Genomic DNA, 25,241 nt, shown 5'->3' with positions numbered 1-25,241 from the left:
GAATATTAGTTATTTTTGTTGTTGAAATATGATTCTATAATATTTTCTTTTATCTCATGAAATTAGTTTATAAATAAAAAGAAAGAATCTTGAAAAAATAGATAAAAAGATAAAAGTGAAAAATATGTTTTGCCATCCATATAAACAATAAAGTCCCAGAGAATATGTTTTTTAATTTAATTTAATTTAATTAGTCGTTAACATGGTTTAGTAAGAAAGTTTTGATTGCAATTGATTTTTTTTTAAATGATTATATTGTTTACCATATTTTAGTCGTTAACATAGTCTAGTAAGGAAGTTTTGATTGTAATTGATTTTTTGTTTAAATGATTATATTGTTTACCATATTTAAAGAAAGTTTTTTAATTTAAAGAAAGCAAGCTACGGTTGACCTGGACAAGAGACAAGAGTAATAATCTGTGGACCTAGAAAAAGCTGACTGGGAATCACAATGCTGAAATGGCACGATCTAAGTGGATCAAAGAAATCATTCCTCCCACAAATAATTACGTGGCATAAGTCTTTCTCTCTTCTAGTTTTATGTGTAATGTAACGTCCTCTCCAGTTTTCCAAACTTACCATCCAAATCTTTCTTTCTTGGAAACCTTTAATTTAGTTCCTAATGTTTTATATAATTATCAATTGAGTCCTTCAACAAATATTTCTATCAGTTAAGCACGAAATTTTCCTCCATTCTATTAAACGGCGTCTTTTATTTCATGATATAGGAGGACGGTAAATATTAACATACATCAACAGAGAGAATGATTCTTCTTCTTTTAAGGACTAAATTGAAGTTTGTTTTCTTGTTTTACAATAACCAAAACCATTTATTATTTTTAATAAAAAAGTGAAAATATACTCTCTCTCTCTCTAAAAAACCTGTATTTTGTCATCAACCCCCCCTCCCTCTGTCTCTCAATTGATGTGCCCATCTTGGATCTTCCTCTCTTGATTCCAAAAACCCTGAAGAAATCTCTTGTTTTCACTTTCTCTCCTAAACCATTTCTCTTAGATCCAACAACCGTTTTGATCATTTTCGCTGAATTGCTGGATCCATTTCTCTCTGATCACTGGTACTTAACTATCTCTCCTCTCTTCTCAAAAAGATCGAATCTTTATTCGTTTTTTGCATAATTACATTCATTTATGTTTCAATCCAGTATAAATTTATGGGTTCAATATATATTTATAGTGAATTTAGATTCGGGTTTTGTGTTTTTGAATGTGTAGATTTGGATTTGGTCCTGTTTTTTTGAAGATTGACACTTGTTGGAGATTAAAGAGGGATTTTTAACTTTTGGGATTGGATTGGTTTGATAAAAACATGGCATCTAATGTGCCTCCAGGGGCACCTAGACAACCACCACCGCCTAGTTATAACCCAAATTATCAGCAGAACCCGAATACTTTATCCGATAATTTTCAGAATTTGAATCTCAATCGGCCCTCTTCCATTCCGAATTCAGGTCCTAGGCCTTCGCCATTTGGCCAACCACCGCCATTTCCCTCCTCAGCTCCTTCACCACAATTTTCCCGGCCTGGTGCACCACCTCCTGGTGTTGTCCCTAGACCTTCAGTGCCTCCCTCGGGATTACCTCCATCCACTTTCCCCCCAAATGTTACCCCTGGTAGACCTACTGGGCCGCCTTTCAGTCAGCCGCAGCCTTTCAGTCAGACGCAGCCTTTCAGTCAGACTCAGCCTTTTGGGTCCAGACCGCCTCCGGGGTCATTCCCATCTTCTGCAAGCAGTGGTCTGGCAACGGGTCCTGTCTCTGGTGCACCACCTCAAGGCTCACTTGTACCGCCATTGGGTTCTCGCCCTGGTCCTGCTGCACCATCTTCTTCACCTTTGAGTATGCCCCCTTCTAGTTCATTTGGTGGTTTAATGAGTAATGGGCCACCAGCACCAGCTTTCCAGAGTGCTCCACGTTTTCCTTCCCCTGTTAGTGGACCACAGCAACCGCCCATGGGTCCTCCACCAACAGTGGGGTTGGCTCGCCCACCGCCTCAAAGCATGCGCCAATTAATGGGTAGTTCGGGGATTAGTGGCCAGCCAGTTGCTTCCTTTTCAGCTCCACCTCAAGGGACACCGTTTTCAGCTCAGCATGGGATGGCACCACCACCAGTAGGTTCTCCTTTTGCACCACAGATGCAACCGCAGTCTGTAAGTTTGTTAAAATCTCACAACCTGCAGTCAGTGTTTGGAAAATTTCAATTGTTATGTAGTTTCCATTTGAATTTATTTTAACTCAAGCGTTTCACAATTGTTTGAAATTCAAGTTAACTAGCTCTTCTGGCGATGTTGGTAGCTTCAAAACTGCTATATTGAAGATAGTTTGTACTCTATTTGGGATTGCATTGGATGTAGAATCAGTCTTAAGGATTCATTTTGCTTTAGAAAAATGGCTGGAAAAAAATTATAAAAATCAATCAAGAACTTGAATAGTTTGGAGGAATAGTATGCTTTGTTATGTAATATAAGATGAAAGGAAACAAAAACATGCATTGAAATACTTATACTACTTTAGACTATATCATGAAATGTTTTGATTGTTTTCAAGTATGCTATACTGAGAGCCAAGGCTTACTCTGGCAGTATGCATTACTTCATCAAGTGATAAGAAACTGATATAGGAACTTATGAGGTTCTTAATTGGAAGTTTTGCAGGTTCCAATGTCTTCTTGTTAACTTTAAAACATTCTTGTAACAGTGTAGATTAAATGTGGTGAACGATTTTTTGATGTATTGAGGCGAGAAATTATATACCAGATAGTTACTCCATAGGAGAGAGAGGTATGCAGAAATATTTTTATCACTTTTGGTAGGACCGAATGTGATTCTCTCTTTTCAAAGTGGGCCATGGAGTAACTATTGGTCATTACTCCTGGAGTAACATAAAATTTCTTGTAGGTGGCCAGATTCTTGGCTGAGGAAATGATGGTGACATCTTTTTTCACAGCTTATTCTGTGTTGCATTATCAGTTTGAAAAAGTAAACCTAGAGACTATTGCTGGTAATTAGGTAGATTGCTTTAACAGTTTGTAACCTAAGAGTTATGAGCGATATAACTGGTTTTTTGGGGCTGGACAATGAAAGTTGAAGCTGGTAATCAGGTAGAACCTTAGCTTACAGCTGAACTGAGTAAATTTCCAGCAGTGTGGATATGTCTAATTAAAGAAAACAGTTGAACTGAGTAGATTTGCAGCTGCTTGGGTATGTCTAATTATAGAAAACCATAGCTGACAGTTGAACTGAGTAGATTCGCTGGAGCTTGGGTGTGTCTAGCTATAGAAAACAGCTTAAATGTCATCCGACTTTACAAGTATAAGGACATAGACATGGAGGATAGGAAGAAGATAGAAGTAAAGAATAGAGCGAGAATAACTAAAAAAGAGAGAAGAAAATAAGGGGAGGCTGTGTGATAGGAGATAAGAAGGGGCTAGGCAGCTTTATGGAATTCTATTGCTTTGAAATCATCAGTTCATTTGGATGGACAGAAATGCAGGAATATAAAGTATCTTTTCACTTCAAGCCAGTTGTTGTGGGATATATTACTCTTCTCACGTGGCAGTGGTGCCTTCAGGACTTTTATGAATGTTTGTCTTAAAGTTATTCAGAGAGATCGGAGTGCTCTTTTAGCTTGAGATTGTTATAATTTCTTTTTTGTTTGGAGTATGTCTTCTCCTAACTAACCTTGTATATTTTTCTTTCCCCCCTTAAATAGCACTCTTGTCCTTTAGAAAGAAAGACAAAAGAGCAAGGTAAGGAAAAGTGAGGGAAAGAAGAGGGAATAAGGCAGCGACCACCAGCTTCCAGATTCCTTTATCTGTAAAGAAAAGCAAAGCTTTGTCTCTTGATAAGCGCCACCTCCTAACCAGTTGATATACCATGCAGTTAACTTATCATGTGTTTGGTTTGCGCCAAGGTTTTTTATTTGAACAATCATGGCATTGTATATGTTAACCAAACAAACTTAGTATGTTTTCGTGTGCATGCCTGTTGATATATGGATTAACAATATAAGAAGTGAACAAGGGTTATTCTTCAATAAATCTGTCTGTAAATCTTCCTTGTACTTCCATTCCTTGAATTGTTCATTGCTGGTCTGTTGCCTCAGTTGTTTCCTATCTACTTTAGGTAGAATATGAAATTTTCTGGCCATGTTAAGAGCTACTTTTCATGGAAGAATGGGGCTATCTTGCTTTACAGATTTCAATGTGATTTGTGCTGATGTGTGTTTGTTTAAGTAGCAGGGATCCATCTCCTGCCTATAATGGGTGAATCTTTGCCTGACATCACATATGTATCTCTTTCCTCCCACAAATTCTGAACACTGAATTTTATGGATTCTTCTAGGTAGCTCAACCTCCATCAATTCCTGGTTCTGCTCAACCACCTAGAATGTTTGGAATGCCACCACCACTACCAAATCAAATGACTGCTATATCACCTGTTATGGGTCAAACTGGAAGTCCTCTATCAGGAGCATCAAAGATTGATCCCAATCAAATCCCCCGGCCCATTCCAGGTTCCTCTGTGATCCTACACGATACTCGTGTGGGGAATCAGGCCAACCCGCCACCGGTATTTATTCCTTCTTGATTTGTCTCTTTCTTTTTAGTCTCTCTTTGTGGAATTTTGCATCCTAAATTAATTTAACCACTGGTTTATTAATCCCTCTTCTGATTATTTGTCCTTTTGTAAAGCCCGCTACAAGTGACTACATCGTTACAGACACTGGGAATTGCAGTCCACGGTACATGAGGTGCACCATCAATCAGGTTATAATAAACTCTTATCATGCACAAACTTGAAGACTTTCTTTGAAGCATTTACAATTTCTGACATTATGATTGACTCCTTCAATATTTCAGATTCCATGCACGGTTGATCTGTTATCAACATCTGGCATGCCGTTGGCTTTGTTGGTTCAACCTCTGGCCCTTCCTCATCCATCAGAGGATCCTGTCCAGGTATTAACTATTTATTTTTTCTTTCTTCCATCTCTACTGCATGACATTCTCTTCTTTCCTGAATGAAAAGAAAGTTTGTTTTGCTCTTTACTAGGTGAAATATTGTTTTCCACTTCAATTCTTCTTTCTTATTTCATTTCCAATGTTCTTTCTTTCTCATTGAAGTTTGATCCCCAAAATAAGCAATTAAAATCTTGTATCTGACACATGATTTGGGGATCACCAACCCATATTATCATCATTTATAAGGTTTTCTTTTTCTTTTTTTGTGTGTAAATGCCTAGTAACCAGTAAAAAGAGCATGGGCCATTGCTTTCATGATGATGAATTGTGCAATTACAATCTCACTAGTTCTTATATCACAAAAACTTGTGTTTGTAGGTTGTTGATTTTGGAGAAAGTGGTCCTGTTCGTTGTTCTCGTTGCAAAGGCTACATAAATCCCTTTATGAAATTCATTGATCAAGGGAGGCAGTTCATTTGTAATTTGTGTGGTTAGTTTACGTACTGTTTATTTTTTTGGTTGTTGGAATTATTTTTGCAGTTTTAATTGCCAGGCTTTCTGAATTTTGCAAAATGTTTGATTTGCTAGTTATAATGGGATTTGAAAGTAGTCTTATCCTTCCCAATGCCTCTTTGGATTTGTCGGTGACTGAAGACAAGAAAAAGTCATGTGCTATACCTGTCGTTTTTAGTTTATCACTGTCAGAACTTTGTTTATTACACTTTCAAACGTACCACTTTCAGTTTTGGAGTGTTGTTTTGAGATATACAGTTATAACTAGCTGTGTTGACATTTTATAGATCTGTTAACAGCTACAGCACTTTATTGGTTTCATTGGCTAGTTGATTTGGCCCTGCTCCCTGAACATACTGGCATGATAAGGGACTTTACAATTTCACTAATTTGTTTTGGCAGGGTTTACTGATGAAACTCCCCGTGACTACCACTGCAATCTAGGTCCAGATGGTAGGCGTAGAGATGCTGATGAAAGGCCCGAGCTATGCAGGGGAACAGTTGAATTTGTTGCCACAAAAGAATACATGGTTTGTTTTCTCTTAAGAATTTGTAGTTTTATAAAATACCATTTGCTTTCAATTTTCTTCGATTTGGATGCCTATGTGACTATCTATTATATATTTGATTCCTTGGTTCAGTTACTATAGTTTTTCTGCGGACTACTGGAAATATTTTATTTTCTATTTATTGTCTTCTAGGTTCGTGATCCCATGCCGGCTGTGTATTTCTTCCTAATTGATGTATCCATGCATGCCATACAAACTGGTGCAACTGCTGCAGCTTGCAGCTCAATTAGTCAAGTTATTGCTGATCTTCCAGTGAGTTTTCTGTCCACTTCTGAAACATTTTAGCATGTAATTCGTCTAGTGCTGGTATTTTCATCGACTGGCATTGATATTATGTTGAGATTCACTTACATTCATTTAATCATTCATGCTATTTGCAGTTATTTTTTCTTTTGATAACTTACTCTAGCTCATATTTCATAATCTACCTAGATTTGCAAACAAGAAGGCTTTTTTGATTACTGATGTATGAACTGAAAAATCCTTTGCAGGAAGGGCCACGGACAATGGTGGGCATTGCAACTTTTGATTCAACAATCCATTTTTACAATCTGAAACGGGCATTACAACAGGTAAATATGACATTTTTTTCCTGAAGATGCAAGTTGATACATTATTTTTGTTGGAGGATGTATGGTATCTATGAAGTAAAGGAGATGGATAAAGAACTTTAAGTAGATTGAACAGTCAGCTAGATGCTGTTTTGTGCTGTCTTTCTCTGCTCATACCTTTTCTGGGAGTTGTTATTAAATCTATGACCAGTATCCAGCACATCATTTTATTCTACTTAGATTTATGGTTCTGATTAAATTTCAATTATTTTTAGAATTTCAGTGAATAGTCACATCAAAAATTTTGAGTGCTGATTTTGATTTTTGACACATGTTTGCAGCCACTGATGCTTATTGTACCTGATATACATGATGTTTACACTCCTCTGCAAACTGATGTTATTGTTCCGGTTTCTGAGGTTAGCCATCTGGATTCCTATTCTTTGGTTGATCTGTTTTGGTCCAGATGGGCCAAAATATACACGCTTATTGTTCAGTTATGAGTTTTATGTTTAGAGACACCAGCCATCTTTATTAGTTTTTAAAATTCTTTTGGTTTCTTGTGTGGATTCAGTGCCGTCAACATTTAGAGCTATTATTGGATAGTATTCCAACTATGTTTCAGAACAGTAGAATTGCTGAATCAGCCTTCAGTGCAGCAATCAAGGTATAGTCTTTTTTTGCTAGTGGAAACATATATGTAAGGGTTTTGGATGATGTATGCAAATCCCGTAAAAAGTTGAAACACTGTACATGTATTTTCTTAAGGGGAGGTGAAACTTAATTTTTGCACTGACCATGATACTTGGTCCTTTAAAATTTCCAATTAGCTTGCATGGTTCCATCTTGGACACTAGTCTTAACACATAATATTTGAAACGGGGTACTTTGGGCTGCATGCACAACATAGTGCATTTGGACACGTATCATGTAACTAAGCATGCATGTCCTGATAACTAAAATGGAATATACATAAACTGTACACATGAGGTTTTTCAGCCACTACATTCAAAACACTATTTTGTATCTCCTTTTGCCTTTCAGAGGGAGAACCTAATTGATTCACACTAATTGATGCATACGGTGCTTCCTATTTTCCAAGGTTTGTCTTTAGATGGAAAAACCTTGGCAGAATGATACATGTTCCTATGTGTCCGTTGCTGCTGCTGGGTTATAGATGTCACCTGGAATCAAATATTATATGCATCACAAACTCATGCAAATATCTTCAGATATTTGGAATTTATAATTGATTTTTTTCCTATTTCAGGCAGCTTTTTTGGCAACGAAAAATACTGGAGGGAAGCTTTTGGTATTTCAATCAGGCAAGCTTATGAACTTGTCATTATCTGCTCACCTTTTCTTTCCTTCTTTCATTTTTTTTGTTGTTGACCTGTGTAAATGTACATGATTGTTAAATTTTATTATTTTTAATGGTAGGATGCAGTCAATAACATTCTGCTCCTTGTACTTTGCTTTGTTACTGTGTTAGGCATATAATTTGAGAACAGATAACCACTTATTCTCTGTTGCTATTTGTGCTCCTGAGGCTTTGATTTTGATCTAAGTTCTGAGTTCAGTTAGATGCCAATAAAGAGAATGATATTTTATACTAAGTATTCATACTGCATATTATGTGATCATGTGCGTAGTTGTGATCTGCATCATTGTAATTACTGTCTAGAATATTCAAATGGAAGAAGTGACTTGTGAAATGGAGAAAGAAAAAGGTTTAACTTTCTCTTGTGAGGGAGTTCTAGAATATAACACATATACCAGAGTTTCATCAAGTTTGATTTAGACTCAATTTGAGCTGGCTGCCTGGCCTATGGTGTTAGTCATAGTTTTATTAAATTAAGCAATCATTTCACTTTTACATTTTTGTCAAATGGAAATTCTATGTATTTTTGTGGATGCTTTTCTTGCTTTAAGCATGTTTCAGGCAATTCCATGTTTTTTCTTGATCCTATTACATGTTAGGAGCTTTCCTACTTCTTCCTACCACTATAAAACCTAGACTGAAATTATTCTGATGGGGTATTCTGATGATTCTACTATGTTTACAGTCTTGCCTTCTGTTGGCATTGGAGCCCTTTCTGCTCGAGAGGCTGAGGGAAGAAGTAACATCTCTGCAGGGGAGAAGGTATATTTATCTTATTTACGTGTCTCCTGCCATCTGTTGTGGTTGTCTTTTTGCTTTTCATGCTGCAGCGTGGAATTAATTTAAGATGAGAACTATTGAATCTTATCCCATCCATTCATATTTGAAGGGGACTGCATAATTTGTTCTAACTTCAATCTCATCTTCCTTTGAATAGTATAACTGACACCCACACACACTCACACACAAACTTATAGCCTTTCCTAAATATAATTTTTCTTCTCTTATGCCTCTGAAAGATTGGAAGAAGAATCAACATGTTAGGATGATAATTAGATCTGATTATCTGTCAACTCTGGAAGGTTAATGTTGACAAATGGATATGCTCATCTTCTTGTCATGTTAATCATTATTTGAGGCTTAAATAATCTGTTAGTTTTTTCTTGAAACTAATGGACTGACATTCCTTCTCATGTTCCATTTTACTGGAAGTGGAGTACCGGGCTATGATATGTTTTGCAGTAGTATTCATCTGTTAAACTCTTGTTTTTCCCTCATAATTAGTGAAGTGAAGAAACAGTCAATTCAACTGGAGAATATAGCCCTGAGGTTTTGGTAACAGTATTTTCTTATTTACTGGATTGCAGGAGGCCCATAAATTACTCCAACCAGCAGACAAAACATTGAAGGAAATGGCAATTGAATTTGCTGAATATCAGGTGACCTTTTTATAATTCTTTCCCCCTGTTTACATGTTCATTACAAGGATGCTAGTACTTAAACTGTTCGTTTTCCCCTTTGTACTTTATCATAATCATGAGCTGGTAGATATGTACCCTTTTGCCAAAATGTATCTAATCAGGTTTACTTTCCTGCATGTGTTCTAGGTCTGTGTTGATGTGTTCATCACTACCCAGACTTATGTCGACATTGCTTCTATCTCTGTCATCCCTAAAACAACTGGAGGGCAGGTATTATTTGAACTTGACGTGCCAATCCTGTAGTTATAACACTTGTTTCACAGTTTCAGTAAAATGACAACATGTGTATTGGAATTTTATCTCTGCAATACCTTGTTAAAGGCAGCAAGCCTATTTGTAAACTGATGTTTGGGACCTATTTATTTCTGTTTAATATGCTGGATGCCCTTTCCAAGCTATCTTTCTTATTTTACTTTTCTTTATCTTTTTTTCCCCATTTATGTGTGATATTTGACTTTTGGTTCTGTGTTATGTGGTGATGTCAAGCATCTATTTTCAATGATTTATTGAGTACATCTTCCATTCTTTGGTGACTTATGACCTAGATCCTTGTGTTGGTTTCTCTCCATGGTATGCGCTTCATGTTGCATTCTAAATCATGTAAACATGCTAATTCAAACACGGAAACCTCAATTACTTGCTGTGCACCTTGATTCCTCTTGGTGAGTTATGACCTCAGTCTTTTTGGCTGGTTCCATACTGCATATCTTGTACAAGATATTGCTGCCATGATCCTTAGGAGAGAGTTGCTGGGGGCTCTCTTGTAGGCAAGCTGGATAATATTTGGCATATATTGGCAATCTGTGTTATACTAACATTTCACCACCATATCATTGTACCCATCACCCAGTGCATGAGTTCTAACAATGTGCTGTGAATGACTTCTAGTTTCTTCTTTTAGAGCTGCTGGCATATTTCTGATTATGACTTCAAATGTTTCACATTCTATTCCAGGTTTATTATTACTATCCTTTCTCTGCTGTTTCTGATCCGGCAAAGCTGTATAATGATCTCAGATGGAATGTCACACGGCCTCAAGGGTTTGAGGCAGTGATGCGTGTGAGGTGCAGCCAGGTACTCCTTTCTGGGACACACACACACACACACACACACACATCTTTTGTACCTTGCTCACAGTTATAAATTGTTTGATTATGTTTTCTTTACATGATACTAGGAATTTGACGTGATTTGTTTCTTTATAGGGCATTCAAGTTCAAGAATACCATGGAAACTTTTGCAAGCGCATTCCAACAGATATTGACCTAGCTGCGGTTTGTATCTTTTTATGAAATTCTTCATCTTCATACTCTTGTAGCCTATTACACTTTAGTTTATTTGTTAATGAGAGCATTAAGTTGTGAGTGCCTAGATTCATCCTCTATTGATACTGGACTGTAACTTTGCTTTTTTAAAGCATCAGGCTGAATATAAAATCATATTCACTCGCCTGAAACTTCTTTCATATAACAAGCTATCGAGTGAGTAGAAGAATCTGTTTTGACTTGGGCTGATCCATTGGATGCTGATTCATTATGTATTTTATCTTTTTATGTTCCATTTCTTGATTTCCTATCTCTGGTTTCATATGATTCAAGTGGCAACGTGCATATTTTGTAGCATTTTTACTTCTAATTGCTCTACCTGATCATTCCTTTTGTTTTGCAGATTGATTGTGACAAAACTATTATGGTTACATTAAAACATGACGATAAGTTGCAGGATGGCTCAGAATGTGCTTTCCAGGTATCTTAGTATTTCTTGCCACCTGCACAGCTTCTAATACTTACTGGTCCTATCTGCTTTCATTATATCTAGGGTGAATTATGTTGTGGTCCCACCAAGTTTGACCATTATATGGTATAATCTGGTTTTATGATTCATGCAATTAAATCCTTGAATTTCATCTCGACTGTAATGTCCCTACTTTCAGTTACCATTGAGTAGGTTAGAGGAGAATCCATGCGACAAGTACAATGTTGTTATTTCTCCCAGAAACCCACCTTGTCCTGGTGTCAGCAGCTTATGAAAACTCAAGTTCTTCAATGGTCCATTCATTTTGCTAGTGGTCCAATTCAACCACCTGCCTGAGTAATCCAAAACACAAACTTAACTGCTGTCAGGTTTTCTCTTTCTGTTTCATGTTCAAGAACTATCTAAACAGACCAAGATAACAGTAGCCAGGAATTCATGTTCTACTGCTACTGAATCCGAAGTATGGTAACATGGAAGTAACATAAGAAGATTCAAAGACAGAAGTGGAAGAGGCAGAAGTCCAATCCTTAATATATATTGCCGAAACTGGGCAAGCGAAGATAGTTAGCTTTATTTGAATTCTTGAATGTCCTCAGGGCAAAGCTAGGCACAAACTGAAAAAGGAGAATTGGAATTTTCCTTAAATCCATGGCCCTGGATTTTAGCTAATGAACAAAGGGGTGCTGAACGACAAAATGTTCTGATCCTGGCAAGATTCATGAAACAATAACATAGAAAAAAAGGCTAAAAGAATTTGAAACATCAGTATGTTGAATGTGTTGTGATATCTGTCAATAATGTTGTAGCACTTCAATCATGATGTGTGACAACCTTCAGCTTTTCTCAAATCTCCCTTGGTACTTACAAAAGAAACAAAAAGATCAGGAGGGTCCTTGTATAGAGGGACTGCAGGGACAGTTACAAAACACAACATCATGGCTGATGCCATATGTGATTGCTGACATATAATGCAACTAACACAAGTGCATTACTTAAGAAGTATCTAGTTAGACGGTTCTTGAACATGAAACAATAACATAATGAGAGAAAGAAGGCTTGATTTTTGTTCTCAATTGAAATTGTGTGCTTTCATTGCTGACATGTAATTCAATTAGCACAGGTACATTACACTAGCAGTATCTAATTAGGTGATTCTTGAATATGAAACAATTACAGAGTGAAAGGGAGATGACCTTATTGTGGCTGCCATTTGCAAATGCCTGCTTTTAGCTTGTTAGAATTATGAAACGTGGAAGAACCATGGGGCGGTTTCCCTTGAATCTGTTGTTGAGAAGATTTCTTATTCATATTGTTTGCTTCATTGTTCAGTGTGCCCTCCTCTACACCACCGTGTATGGACAAAGAAGAATTCGTGTTACAAATTTATCATTACCATGCACAAACAACTTAAGTAATCTGTTCCGCTTGGCTGACTTGGATTCCCAATTTGTGTGTTTCTTGAAGCAAGGTATTGAATTTTTTGTCAGGCATTCTCTTTGCTGTCTGTTTACACTTTCATAATTATACTGTTCTCATATCATGGTTTCTGACAATCTTTATATCATTCTCATCCAACATGTTTAAGTCACTATCATGATAATAACTGTCATTTTTTCACACTCACTTCCAACATGTTATAGAAATTCTTGCCAAACTTTGGCCTTATAGTTACATAAGAATGGATGTCTTTTTGCTTCTAGAAGTTTTTATTGTTCATGGCATAACATAAGTAATTATTTTTTGTTTTGACGTAAGGGGACTGATACTTTTCTCAACTTGTCTTTCTAGCCGCAAGCGAAATCCCTTCCAACCCACCCTTGGTTATCCGAGACCGAGTGACAAACTTTTGCATAAACATTCTGCTTTCATATCGAAAATTTTGTGCAACTGTATCATCATCAGGACAACTCATCCTTCCAGAAGCACTTAAACTTCTGCCCTTGTACACCCTCGGTATATACTTCTCTTGCATTAATTTATGCTCATTCCGATATAGTGTTTATGCTGAAATTGCAGATGTTGCTATGAACTCACCTAACAATTAATCATGTTTTATGCTGTGGAACTGTTTCAACAGTTAAATACCTGTACATGATCCATGTACACTTGGGTGTCTAGCAGAATTTCTTTTCTGGGAGTTAATATGGTTAAAGCATTGAAGAGCAAAATAACTTTATATAGTTGAAGTAAAGCTAGTTAGATAAGTAAATTAGTTCAATGAAGTTACACCTTTCCTTTTCAGTGTTTCTGTAGCTTTACATTTTTTTTTTCTTTGGTAGAAATAGCTTTAGTTAAAACATTGATTTGTTGGTGCTGTTCTTCATTTTGGTGCATAATGATATTTCCTCTTGTTGATGCTATAATTCTGTTTTTTTCTGCAATATGTGTATTGTTTACTGGACAGATTTGAAATGGATGCTAGTGTATCAGCAAGTTTCTTTTAGTATGTTTAAAGAAATTGACATGCTGTGATTTTTTTCCCCCTTTTCTGGCTCCCTCTATCTCTTCCAGCATTAATTAAAAGTACAGGATTGAAACTCGATGGGAGGATAGATGATCGGTCTTTTTGGATCAATTATGTTTCTTCTGTTTCTACTCCTTTAGCGATTCCATTGGTGCACCCTAGGATGATTGCAATCCACGACCTTGATTCACAGGCATGGGTTGTCTTTTACTATTTTCAATGCTATATTATATATTTGTCCTATATTCAATGGTAACCTGCTGCTCATTGACAGGAAGCAATTGGATCTCTTATCCCCCCTGCACTTCCTCTTTCTAGTGAATATGTGAATGACAATGGAGTTTATCTTCTTGAGAATGGTCTTGATGTTTCAATATATATTGGGAACTCGGTTAATCCAGATATCTTGCAAAAACTGTTTGGCATTTCATCTGTTGCTGAAATTCCAACTCAGGTACCATTCTTTTAAAGAATTTAGATCTGCTTAACATCATTATTTTATTAGTGTTGGTTTGGAAGAAGCTGTACCTGACCATCAGACCAATGTGGAAGATGCCAAATTCACTCAAGGGACATAACCTCGTATGCTATGTGCCCACAGAATGGGCTTACAAGACACTACTAATTCACAGGCCCAGTTGGGAATTTTATGAATGAAACTTTTGGAGATAATAATGCTCAAACTCTTTTAAGGTTTTTTGGGGATTTGAGTTAATTTGATAATTAACATTGTAAATACCTGGACCTGTCAAAGGTGTTTTATTAGAAATTTTCTATTTGCGTAGCCATTCAATTGTTTTGCAACTAATTATTTTGGTATTCTCAGTATGTCCTGGAGCAATATGACAATCCACTATCAAAGAAACTAAATGATGTGATGAACGAGATACGACGCCAAAGATGTTCTTTCCTGCGGTATGATGTTTCAGTTGGTGATTTTTAATATAAGAATTTTTTTATGACTTATATTCACCTACTATTTTTTTCTGTCATTCTATCTACACATGCTTGCAATCTCTCATTCTGATGTCTTGCAATTCTTACCTTGCAGTTTAAAGTTGTGTAAAAAAGGAGATCCATCAGGTGAGTTCATTGGACCTGTTCTTCTATATAATGGAGGGAACTGTAATTCCACTACATATTGTAAACCCAAAACCATAATGAAACAGATTACTTGCTCCTCGAAAAACTCTCACATTATCTTGTACCCCTGCGAAAGTAGTTGCAGGACTTGTTGGCCATTTCTGATACTTCATTACTTATCAGGTTATTTGGAAATGTGTGACTAGTTAGGAACTGCATTGGGTCATTTCATGGAAACACAGAACAGAAGTGTTAGTTTGCCAGCACCACCCTCCTTCACTTAATGGGCCATACAATACTGCTACTCGTATCAATTCTCATGTTGAAGTCATGTTTTGACTGATCATGTATTGTTTTGGTATCGATATATCATCATTATAAACTTCATGATGACTGATCACAGCACTATACATAGTCAGAAAAACCACTAGCCACTACCAAAGAGGGCCCAATGATAATTTTGATCTGTAAATGCATCGTGGTAATATCTATGTTCATACAATCAAATTGTGCTTCATAAATACACGCACTGTTCTCATCTTTGTCTGGTGTTGAGTTTTCTTCTGCCGATACTACTGGATGGAGGGAGTTTTTATTGTTAAAATGTTCTTAACTAGTTTGATTTGTTGAAATTCGACTGCTACTTTTTCCACAGGAATGTCATTCTTCTCATATTTGGTTGAAGATAAGGTTCCAGCTGGCGCTCTCTCCTATGTAGAATTTCTAGTGCAGGTCCATCGGCAAATTCAAGTAAAAATGTCTTCATAATTCTGGCATCTACAGTTGATTTTACAAGTTTTGATAGGCGCCTGCAAGGACAGAATCAGATTCAAAGTAAAGAAAATCAGTGTCATGCTTGATATGTGTTTCTGGGATCAGCAACTCACTCTTATTTATTTACAGAAAGCAAGCTGGGTATGAATTTTTCCATGGAAGTTTTGTTGAGTGTGGTTCTATATTTTATAACAGTGATTGCCAATAATAAACGCTTTCATTTATTGTTCTCTTACCCCGTTTCCCCACCATTTCCTTTTCTATTAGTCATTGTGTACTGTTAGAATCCGCCCCACCCCATCCCACCCCGCCCCCTTGGTGGTTAGACATCCACTGATTGAGGGTCTCTCCGGGAAAGTACCGTAAGAATCCAGTGGTGGAGGGAGGGGAAGATGTCAAACAATTTTTTGTTGTAATCTCACACAACCTTGTTAGATGTGTACATTTGTATGACAATTTAATGAGAAAGTTAACAGAACCGTCTTGAGATATGGTTTTATCACAGCTGAAACTTTCATGTGCTCTGGAACCTAGTCAAAAGCTCTCTGATCAGGGAAACCTATGACATGGTTTTCTGTGACCTCGAGAGAAATTGAGCAAAACCATTCAACAAAAATAATGATTGGAAATGAAGACACCAAGTAAAATGAAACTGGGTATTGAACCATAAAGGCTAAAAAAAGAATGGCCTAAGCAGCCAATCCAAAACAAAGAAATCGAAATTGAATAGAGCTCTGAAATTAACAAATGACTGGGGTTTATGTAGACAATGAACCATCATATTTTGATTCCTAATTCAATGAGAGTAGATTCCAATTGTCATAAAAATACAAAACTAAAAGAAGAATGATTGAAAAGTATAGCAAGAAGAAATTACATATCTCCCGTCAAACTTGTGATAAATTTTGTTTTGATTCAAAAATTTATTTTATTTATTTTTTAGTCATTGACTTTGAGACAAGGGTGAAAGTCATCTAAAAAGGCCAGGAAAGAAAAACCTATCAATTCCATAACTTTTTGGTATAGAAATTCGTGGCTCTTTATATTAACAAGTTCCATTTAACGAGAAGAAGTTTAATAATAATTGTTTTTTTTAAACATCCATGAGAAAAGAGGTTAGGCTTGGTTTATATATTTCTCATTCGGTCAATTTGTTTATTTTGGTAATTTTAGGGGTATAAGATGTGTTGGAGAGGAGTTTATGGTATTTTGGAGTGAAAATGGGTTATAAAATAGAATTTTCAACTAAAAAAACTCATCCCCATAAAATATATTAAAATAATATTTCAATATTTTATATGTGATTGAAGAAAAAAATATAATAAAATCTTGTCAAAAATCTACTAAAAATTAAAGATAAGAAATTTTATTTTCATTGAAAATTCAAGAGTTGGTTTTTTTTGGCATGTTAGGTACAAAATAATTGAATAAGAAATTATTAACATTCCTATAAAAACCCATAATATTATTTAAAAACCATATCAAAATTGCAAAATAATTTAACATGATTTATAATGCATTTCAATCAAAATCTAAAATAAAATATTGAAATTTTTTTATAAAAAAGGTTTAGGCACCTAGTCATATAAATGAGGCTCGCGTGTCTAGCTTTTTTTTTTTTCAAAAAAATTAATGCCATCCATTATTTTTTTAAAAAAATAAAATAGATGATATGTCACATGATTTTTAATATTCTAGTACTAAAGAGATAGCCTGAAAATCAAGCTAAGGTGTTTTGGATCTAAAAACCTAGTTTTTGTAAACTCATTTTCATTGAAAAACACTCTTGGGATCTTAAAAAAGTAATTTCTCAACTTGAAATATTTCTAAATTAGCTCAAAAATATAAAAAAATAAAAAATAAAAAATTTCAACCTGCTTCTTCAAATAACATGGAGCTCAAAAAAACATGTTAATACATGTTAATAATACTCATCTCATCAAAAGAAATACATTGACATGAAATTTGAATTTTTTATTACAGATATTGGTCAACTAACCATTTTCTTTCTCCTTTGATGTTTTTTGATAATTTTCTTTTATCTTCTAACTTAGGAATTGAAATATGAACAAAAATAAACTTTTTAATCAAAATAAAAAGCTTCAAACTAAAGAGTAAAAAAAAAAGTTAAAATTTGGAGATTAGATTTTTTTTGAAAAAGATGATTCATGAACAGTATTACAAAAAAATCCTGTATTTTTGTCTAATTGTCAAATTTAATCCTTATAATTTTTAATTTTTTAAGAACAATAAAATCAGGCATTAATCCAATATAGTTTATTTTTTTTTCAAGAATAACTTCATAAAAATAAAATAAAATAAATTATTAAATTCAATTTTTATGATATAATATATATAAAAAAATTCGGCTCGGCAACCAACAGATCAAAAAATGCTTCCAAGACCCACAAAAAAAAAGGAAATTAATATTGAAATCCACAAAACTATGTGAGTGAATATATAGCGTTTTCATATTTTTAGTTTTTTATTGATAATTTAATAAAGGAAAGCAACGAATTAAATAAAAAGCTAAAAATCTCCTCACAGCAATCAGCACTGAAAGCAATATATACAATAACAATAACAATAATAATGAACGATAAGAAGAAAATAGAGCCTGAAATATATTACCACCACCTTTTCTCCCCGTTTCTGATTTGACTCCAGGGTAGCTAAATCAATCAGTAGCCTCAACGACTACAGTAGAGAGAAAAAAAAACTAAATAGCTCTAATGTTCAGCTTTGGACCAATTAAAATAACAAAAATAAATAAATACAATGAAGCCTTGGTATAGTTTGGTAATCACTAGTGGCAATCCAGCCAGTGGAGAAGGATACAAATCTCCACCTTTCTACCTTACCTCTTCAAAAGTATTTTAATCTCCTTTTGTCACCGACAATCATTTGAAGTAAATGTGTCTGAAAAGCCAGAGGTCATTGAGGGAACACTTGACCTGGTCTGAGTGAAGGAAGTATCATCAGACATCGTAGAAGTACCTTCTTCAGTTTGCCATCTTCGCAGTGTTTCAGGAAGGTTGGTGTCAAGGTCGGTGCCACAGTTCTGGTCCTCTTGTTGGCTAGTCGGCCTCCATTGCTTTACAAGAGGTGCCAATACATTCACTGCATGCCCCATGTCTGGTCTCTGATATGGATCACGAGCAGTGCAATGTCCTGCTAACTCAGTCACCGTATAAATGGTGGCTAATGTCTCTTCATCTGGTTTTAGAGACTCATCAATTGCCTTTGGAATGTTCTCCTTGTTGATCAGGATCCTGCGGAACCATGTGACCAGATGAGCTGCCTCTTCTGGCCTAGTGTCATCCACTGCTTTTCTGCCAGTTATAATCTCCATCAGAACAACTCCAAAGGCATAAACATCCACCTTTGAAGTCACTCTTCCAGTAGCTGAAAAAAACCAAAGAAGACCCAATTCAGATTCAGATCATCCGCAAACAAAGGGAACTGGTTTCCAAATAATTTCATCACAGACTAAAGGAAAGTGCGTGCAGAATCTGAGAATTAAACGCAATTTCACATAGAGATGTCTTTGAAAACATGCTTGCAGCAAACATAATTGCACACATGCACCCAATAAGAACGCAAACAACAGAAATTGTTCGTAGATAAATTGACCCTTGTAAGAAGTCAACCCTCACTAAACTTAACCATCAACCAATTCAGTTCATCAAAATCAAGAGAAATTTACGATCAATATCAGCAGCCAATAACCTGAAGCATTTACAGGACAGCAAAAAATATGGCTATTTCTAAAATGTTGCAATGAAAAAACTCAATTGACACCACACAAAATAGATGCTAAGATGAAATGACCATGTGAGAAACATAACAAAAAATGTGAACCTATTGACATTCCAATCTTCATACTGCTAAATCATTGTTAAGAAGAACATGCAACTGGAGAAATCCCTTCAACAAAGTTGAGAATACACGAAAAGGGCCAAGCCAATTACCAGCATACTCAGGTGCAAGATAACCAAATGTGCCTGCCAATCGTGTTTCCACAGAATACTTCCCATCTGGTGCATTTTTAACCAAACCAAAATCTGCCACTTTGGCTCTCATGTCGTCCCCAAGAAGAATGTTTGAAGTTTTCAAATCTCTGTGAATGAAACTCTGCTGTGCTAAACCGTGCAGATACTCAACTCCTCTTGCCACATCCAGTGCAATTGTGATCCGCTGCTTCCATGTAAGTGGAGTGTACCTGTAATCGTGACATTCAAATAGATGCTGTCCTAGTGTTCCTTGTGGCATATACTCATAGACCAAGAGTCTCTCGTTGCTATTTATACAATAACCTAAGAGAGCAACTAGATGTCTATGCCTAACCTTTGTAAGCACCGCAATCTCTGCTTGAAACTCACTCATACCTTTGTTTCCCATCACTGTGGATTCCATTCTCTTCACAGCAATCTTAGTTCCATCATGCAACTCTCCTCTATAAACCACTCCAAAACCACCTCTTCCTATAATATTGATCTCATGAAAATTATCAGTCACTTGTCGAAGAAATTCAATGGGCACAGCAACATTCCCACCCTCAAAAATATTTTTGCTGTTATCACCATCACTGCTCTGGCTATGCAATGCAATAGGGACCTTATTATAACCATTCCCTCCACCTGCAACTTCATTTTTGAAAAATGCCTTTCCACCATCCCATTTCAACTCCTTCCCAGATTTGGGATCTCGTTTCTTATATTTATAAAAGACAAATGACAGGACAACAATAAAGATGACACCAGCAACAATGATGCCTGCAATCACACCACCAGGTATCTTGGTACTACCTGCACTGCTTCCTCCACTGGTAGTTCCTCCATTGGAAGTGCCATTGGTAGTTCCTCCACTGGAAGTATCTACATCTGTCCTTAAGAATGGGTTCCCCGGCTTTGTAATTAATTTCACAGAGCCTGGAAACTCGGGAATTTTTCCTGATAGGTTATTGTTGGAAACGTCAAGGGTTTCTAGCTCTGGCAGCTTGGTCAAGCTACCAGGAATTGAACCCGTCAAGTTATTCTCATTGAGATACAAACTTTTCAAAGAAGAGAGCTTGGCAAATGATGGAGAGATACTCCCCGTAAATTGCTGCTTTGCCAAATTCACAGTAACAACGTTCTTCTTCCCAACGTCACAAGTAACAAGGGGCCAACCACAAGCATCATTACCGTCCCACTTATCAGACAATGTCGACGGATACCCAAATCCCCCAGCAATCTCGAGCAATGTCATCACCAGAGCGTCACAAGGAACCCCAGGACCTGCACAGTATTTGTTAATCCCTTCATTTTTAACAGTGATAACAGACGGGGGAAACTGAGGCACAGGTCCTTGGAATTTGTTATTAGACAAAGAAACATTCACTAAATTCGGCAAAGAAACCAACGACGCAGGCACAATCCCTGTAAACTGATTATCCCTCAACTGCAAATCAAAAATGCTCTTACATTCTGTCAAATCTGGTATAGGACCCGTAAACTGATTCATATGAAGCCAAACCTGAGACAACTGAGTTATCGATCCAATCACCTCAATACTCCCAGTTAACCCAATTTGCTGATTATTCAACCACAAATTCTGTATCCCAGAATTCGCAAAAGAAGGTGGCAAAACCCCCGTCAAATTATTATAACTCAGTCTCAAATTCTGCAAACTTGGTAACGACCCAAAAACATCAGGAATAGAACCAAAAAGTTGACAATCATTGGCTGTTAACGTTGTCAGACTAGTACATTGAGCTAAATCAGTTGGAAGCTGCCACGGAGACAAATTAACATTATTTCCAATACTTAACGTTTGCAAACCCGTTAATCCTTGAAAAAAACCAGGAGGGATGGACGTGAAATTGTTGGAATCCAAGAAAATGTATTGCAAATTCGTTAAGTTCGCGAGGGATGGGAGATCCCCAGAAAGCTGGTTTCCCTGTACAGACAGAGATTGTAGTTCAGAAAGGGTAGATATTTCTGGAGGAAGAGTGCCTGAGAGGCTGAGTTTTGAGAGAGAAATGGACGTGACTCTTGATTTGGAAGAATCACAGTTTATACCATGCCAGGAACAAAAAGTGGTGGAGGATTTTGCGGACCAGCCGGAGGGTAATGGGGTTATAGAGTTGGCCAGCTTAAGAATGGTGGCGCCGTCGTCGGCTGTGGCGGTGGGGAGGAGGAGGAGGAGGAGGAGGAGGAGGGAGAAGAGGAAAGGGTGGTGGTGACCCATTGGGACAAAACAAGTGAGAAAGGTAGGGGAAAGAAAGGCTATTGAATGAAAACACATACTTGCCATATTTTTAGTTTTTGTTTTTTAAGTGAATTTGATTTTTTTTTCTCTTATTCTTTTATTTATGGGAAAAAAAATAGTAATAAGCTTTGCTGTTATTTTTTTTATTTAGATAATTAGCATTGGTGTTTAAAGTGGTTGTTAAGATAAATCGATATTATCAAACAAATCTTGGTGCAATTTTTTTTTTATTCTTTTTAGATTAGATTTTTTTGTATATTATATGCATTAATGATAATTCTTGTGTATAATTAATTATTTTTTTCCCGATGACATTAAATATATATCAATTATGGGTATTGATTAGATTTTGAATCATGTGAAATCCTATAATTGTTTTATTATTAATATGGTAATTCAGAGAAAATCCATAGAGTTAGTTGAATTCTTTTTGAAAAAGAGATGAGGTAATTAGGAAAAATGGAAATAAAAATTCAAAAATTCTTGATTTTCTAAGTCATTTACAATCTTTGAATGATATATACTTATTTCCTTTAAGATTTTGGATAAATATCTCTTAAAACTTCCAAAAATAATGTGTCCAATAAAAGTGTTGCACCATGTTTCTAAAAAAATTTAATTTTTTTATATATTTTGAATTGTTTTAATATACTAATCTTATAAATAAAATTTTAAAAATAAAAAAAATATTATTTTAATATATTTTTATATAAAAAAATATTTTAAAAAATAATCATAACTATATTTTCAAATAGGTCCATTAAAACAATTTTAAGTGTCTTTTTTTTTTTAAGAAATACTAAGCACCTTAGCTTAGCCAGAGAGTTAGGTGATTGAATTTAAATAATTGAATGTGAAATGTTTGGCTAATTAGGTTGGGGGAAATCAAGAAAAATGTTAGGGTGTGTTTAATAGCAGAAACGATTTTTCCCATTTCTTTTGTAGTTTTTATTTTTCAATAAAGAATTAAAAAACGTATTTATTTATTGAAAATGAAAACAATTTTTTTGTTCATTTTTCAATAAGAAACCCATTAAGAACACAACTATTCTCATAAAAAACCATAAATCATAATTTTCATCTTAGTATTTTGTATTTGGGATAATCTAATTATAGAATAATAATTTTATTTTACTAAAATTGTTATGAAGAATTTATATTGTTAACTCAAAATATATTTATATTATATTTACAATAAAAATTAAATTTTTGTCACTAACTAAATATAAAAAAATGAAAAAGAATAATTTTAATATCTTACATTTTTTAAAAATGCTTGCGTATAAGAAAATTGTATTGCATATATATGGTTTTTTTCTCATTTGAAAAACTTGTATTGAAAAATCACGGAGAACTTCTAAATCATACAAAGTTGAAAAACTGAAAAATTATTTTTTCATGAAAAATATTATGTTTGAATAGAAAATTATATTTTTTATTTTTTTTGAAATATTACTATGTTATGGAAGGAAAACTTAATCCCTGAATCTCAAAGTGTACAGAAGCTATCATAGATGTGTTAATAATCTTTATATTTTAAAATTGTTTTTGAAAAAAAATAATTTTTTTATTTTTATTTTAAATTAATAATATTTTAATATTTTAATTTTCTAATATTAAAAATATTTTTAAAAATAAAAATAATTATTTTAATATAAATAATATTTTAAAAAATAATTACAACTATATTTTTAAACATCCCCATTAGCTTCATCGTGGGCTTGGACGAAGAAGGCAAGGCGTTTGCTTAAAATCTGCTGCACAGCAGCTGTCCATAGAAGTTAGAGCATCCTATTCAACATCAATCATGCTTGTCATACGTTAAGGATTTTTGCACGTAATATTCAAAATTTAAAAATGGTTCCAGACCAATATCTTTAATTTTTTTTTAAATAATAATAATAAAAAAAAAGCTTAAAAAACTTGTGTGTTGTGTCGTTGGTTACACGTATTATTGTCCCCGGAACAGGTGGAATAATCACTTGTTACTCTTGTAGTGTACATGTCATGTGATGTAGTGCTCGCTTCATCTTCCCAAATTCAAGTGAAGTCGTCCGAGTCCATTATTATGTTCATAAAACAAATGTGCAGGAGAACATTACAGATGTGTTTCTGTTCCAAATGGTAAAGAATACTCTATGCAATGGGATATGAGAGATTTGGGTAGTGGAAACTCAGAGAGCATGTCTCCGTGTATTTATGTTTCCAATTTTAAAAACACGAAAATTCACTCCAAAACTATTTTAATTTATTTTATTTTTTAACTAAATATGTTTTTGTCTCTTTTAAACTAGACCCTTCTGTCATGGAACATTAATCAAACACGATACTAGAAACTAAAGAGTCTTGTCTTGTTATCTTGTCGAGTCTTGCGTATATCATCAACTATCGGACTGATGTGTTCACAGACAAATATTTGTCTTGCGGCCTCCTCCAGAATGTGAACAACATCATATGTGATTAACTAGAGAACTTAAACATCAAACTAAGTTGGTTTTCCTTAGAGTAGTACAATGGAATGAGACAAGGAGCCAAAATTAATTTTTGGAATTGTACTTTTTAAACAATGAGATGGGGAGTTCGTGATGAACTATTGATAAATGTAAATTATATATATGTTTTTATTTTTTTACATTATGTTTTTTAATACATTTTAAACTTATTTGAGTTTATTAAAAGTTATTTTTATGACTTAGGCATGACTAATAGACTATATAAATTAATTGCTAAATATAAAAAATTTTGCATTTTATATTTTTGATCTAGCTTCTTAACAGCTTTTTCATTAAATTAAAGTTCCTAAATAGAATGTGAATTTAATTCAAATCGAAATACACATATTAAACTTAAACTTTGTAGGAAGATATCTTGGAAAAAAATATGATTTTATTTGGATCTCTAATCAAACTTATAAGTTCAGGTCAAAATCTTATTTATAACAGGATTCTCTACTTTCATACTACATATTCAAACAAGAATATCTTGAGCTTTAGAAATCAAAGCTAGTTGATTCAAAAATTCAAATTCATTTATACATCCAAAAATACAACTTATATGAAGTACTTTAAGTTAGATAAAAAAAATTTAAAGGCCAAGCTTCGGACACAATCTAAAGGATGATATGAGTCTCCTGATTTGATCAAGAAACTTGAAATTACAACAAAGTTGTGACAGCAGCAAAGCCAGTTTTCAACACAAATTCTAAAAGATTTATTAAATGTTAAGGACCAGATAAAAAAGAAATGAATTAAATATCATGAAGACTTCTAATAGCCTAATAATTCTGAAGAAATTTGGTAGCTGACACGATCAAAAGATTGATGTCTTCTCCCAAGTGCAGGAGTGTCAAAGTAATAAATAATCAGGCAAGACCGGAGTCGAACCACATGGAGGTTAATTGTACAAATTATAAATAACAATAATACAACAACAATAACA

The 25,241-nt window shown here is 34.8% G+C and overlaps 2 protein-coding genes across 2 annotated transcripts; one reads left to right on the top strand and one right to left on the bottom strand.

The window, feature by feature from the left end:
• The first annotated feature begins 867 nt into the window (after positions 1 to 867).
• On the top strand, positions 868 to 16,055 carry LOC105110440 (protein transport protein Sec24-like At4g32640). The gene is made up of 25 exons (XM_011005479.1): positions 868 to 1,076; positions 1,234 to 2,167; positions 4,361 to 4,588; positions 4,711 to 4,785; positions 4,879 to 4,977; positions 5,359 to 5,470; positions 5,896 to 6,023; positions 6,195 to 6,314; positions 6,554 to 6,634; positions 6,955 to 7,032; positions 7,188 to 7,280; positions 7,884 to 7,938; positions 8,680 to 8,756; positions 9,362 to 9,433; positions 9,602 to 9,685; positions 10,430 to 10,549; positions 10,681 to 10,749; positions 11,144 to 11,221; positions 12,560 to 12,698; positions 13,019 to 13,183; positions 13,742 to 13,887; positions 13,969 to 14,148; positions 14,521 to 14,609; positions 14,746 to 14,777; positions 15,433 to 16,055. The coding sequence occupies exons 2-25, from the start codon at positions 1,328 to 1,330 to the stop codon at positions 15,543 to 15,545; spliced, it is 3,273 nt and encodes a 1,090-aa protein (XP_011003781.1). The 5' UTR covers positions 868 to 1,076; positions 1,234 to 1,327; the 3' UTR covers positions 15,546 to 16,055.
• Positions 16,056 to 18,160: 2,105 nt separating this feature from the next.
• On the bottom strand, positions 18,161 to 21,840 carry LOC105110437 (probable receptor protein kinase TMK1). Its single transcript, XM_011005472.1, has 2 exons — positions 19,523 to 21,840; positions 18,161 to 18,956 (listed from the first exon to the last, which is right to left on the bottom strand). Exons 1-2 carry the CDS (start codon positions 21,837 to 21,839, stop codon positions 18,442 to 18,444), a joined length of 2,832 nt encoding a protein of 943 aa, XP_011003774.1. The 5' UTR covers position 21,840; the 3' UTR covers positions 18,161 to 18,441.
• Positions 21,841 to 25,241: the final 3,401 nt, after the last annotated feature.

The sequence above is a fragment of the Populus euphratica genome, unplaced genomic scaffold (assembly GCF_000495115.2).
Source record: "Populus euphratica unplaced genomic scaffold, PopEup_1.0 scaffold394.1, whole genome shotgun sequence".
Lineage (NCBI taxonomy): Eukaryota > Viridiplantae > Streptophyta > Magnoliopsida > Malpighiales > Salicaceae > Populus > Populus euphratica.
Note: the sequence above shows the minus strand (reverse complement) of the source record. Positions and strands in the feature narration are given on the sequence as shown.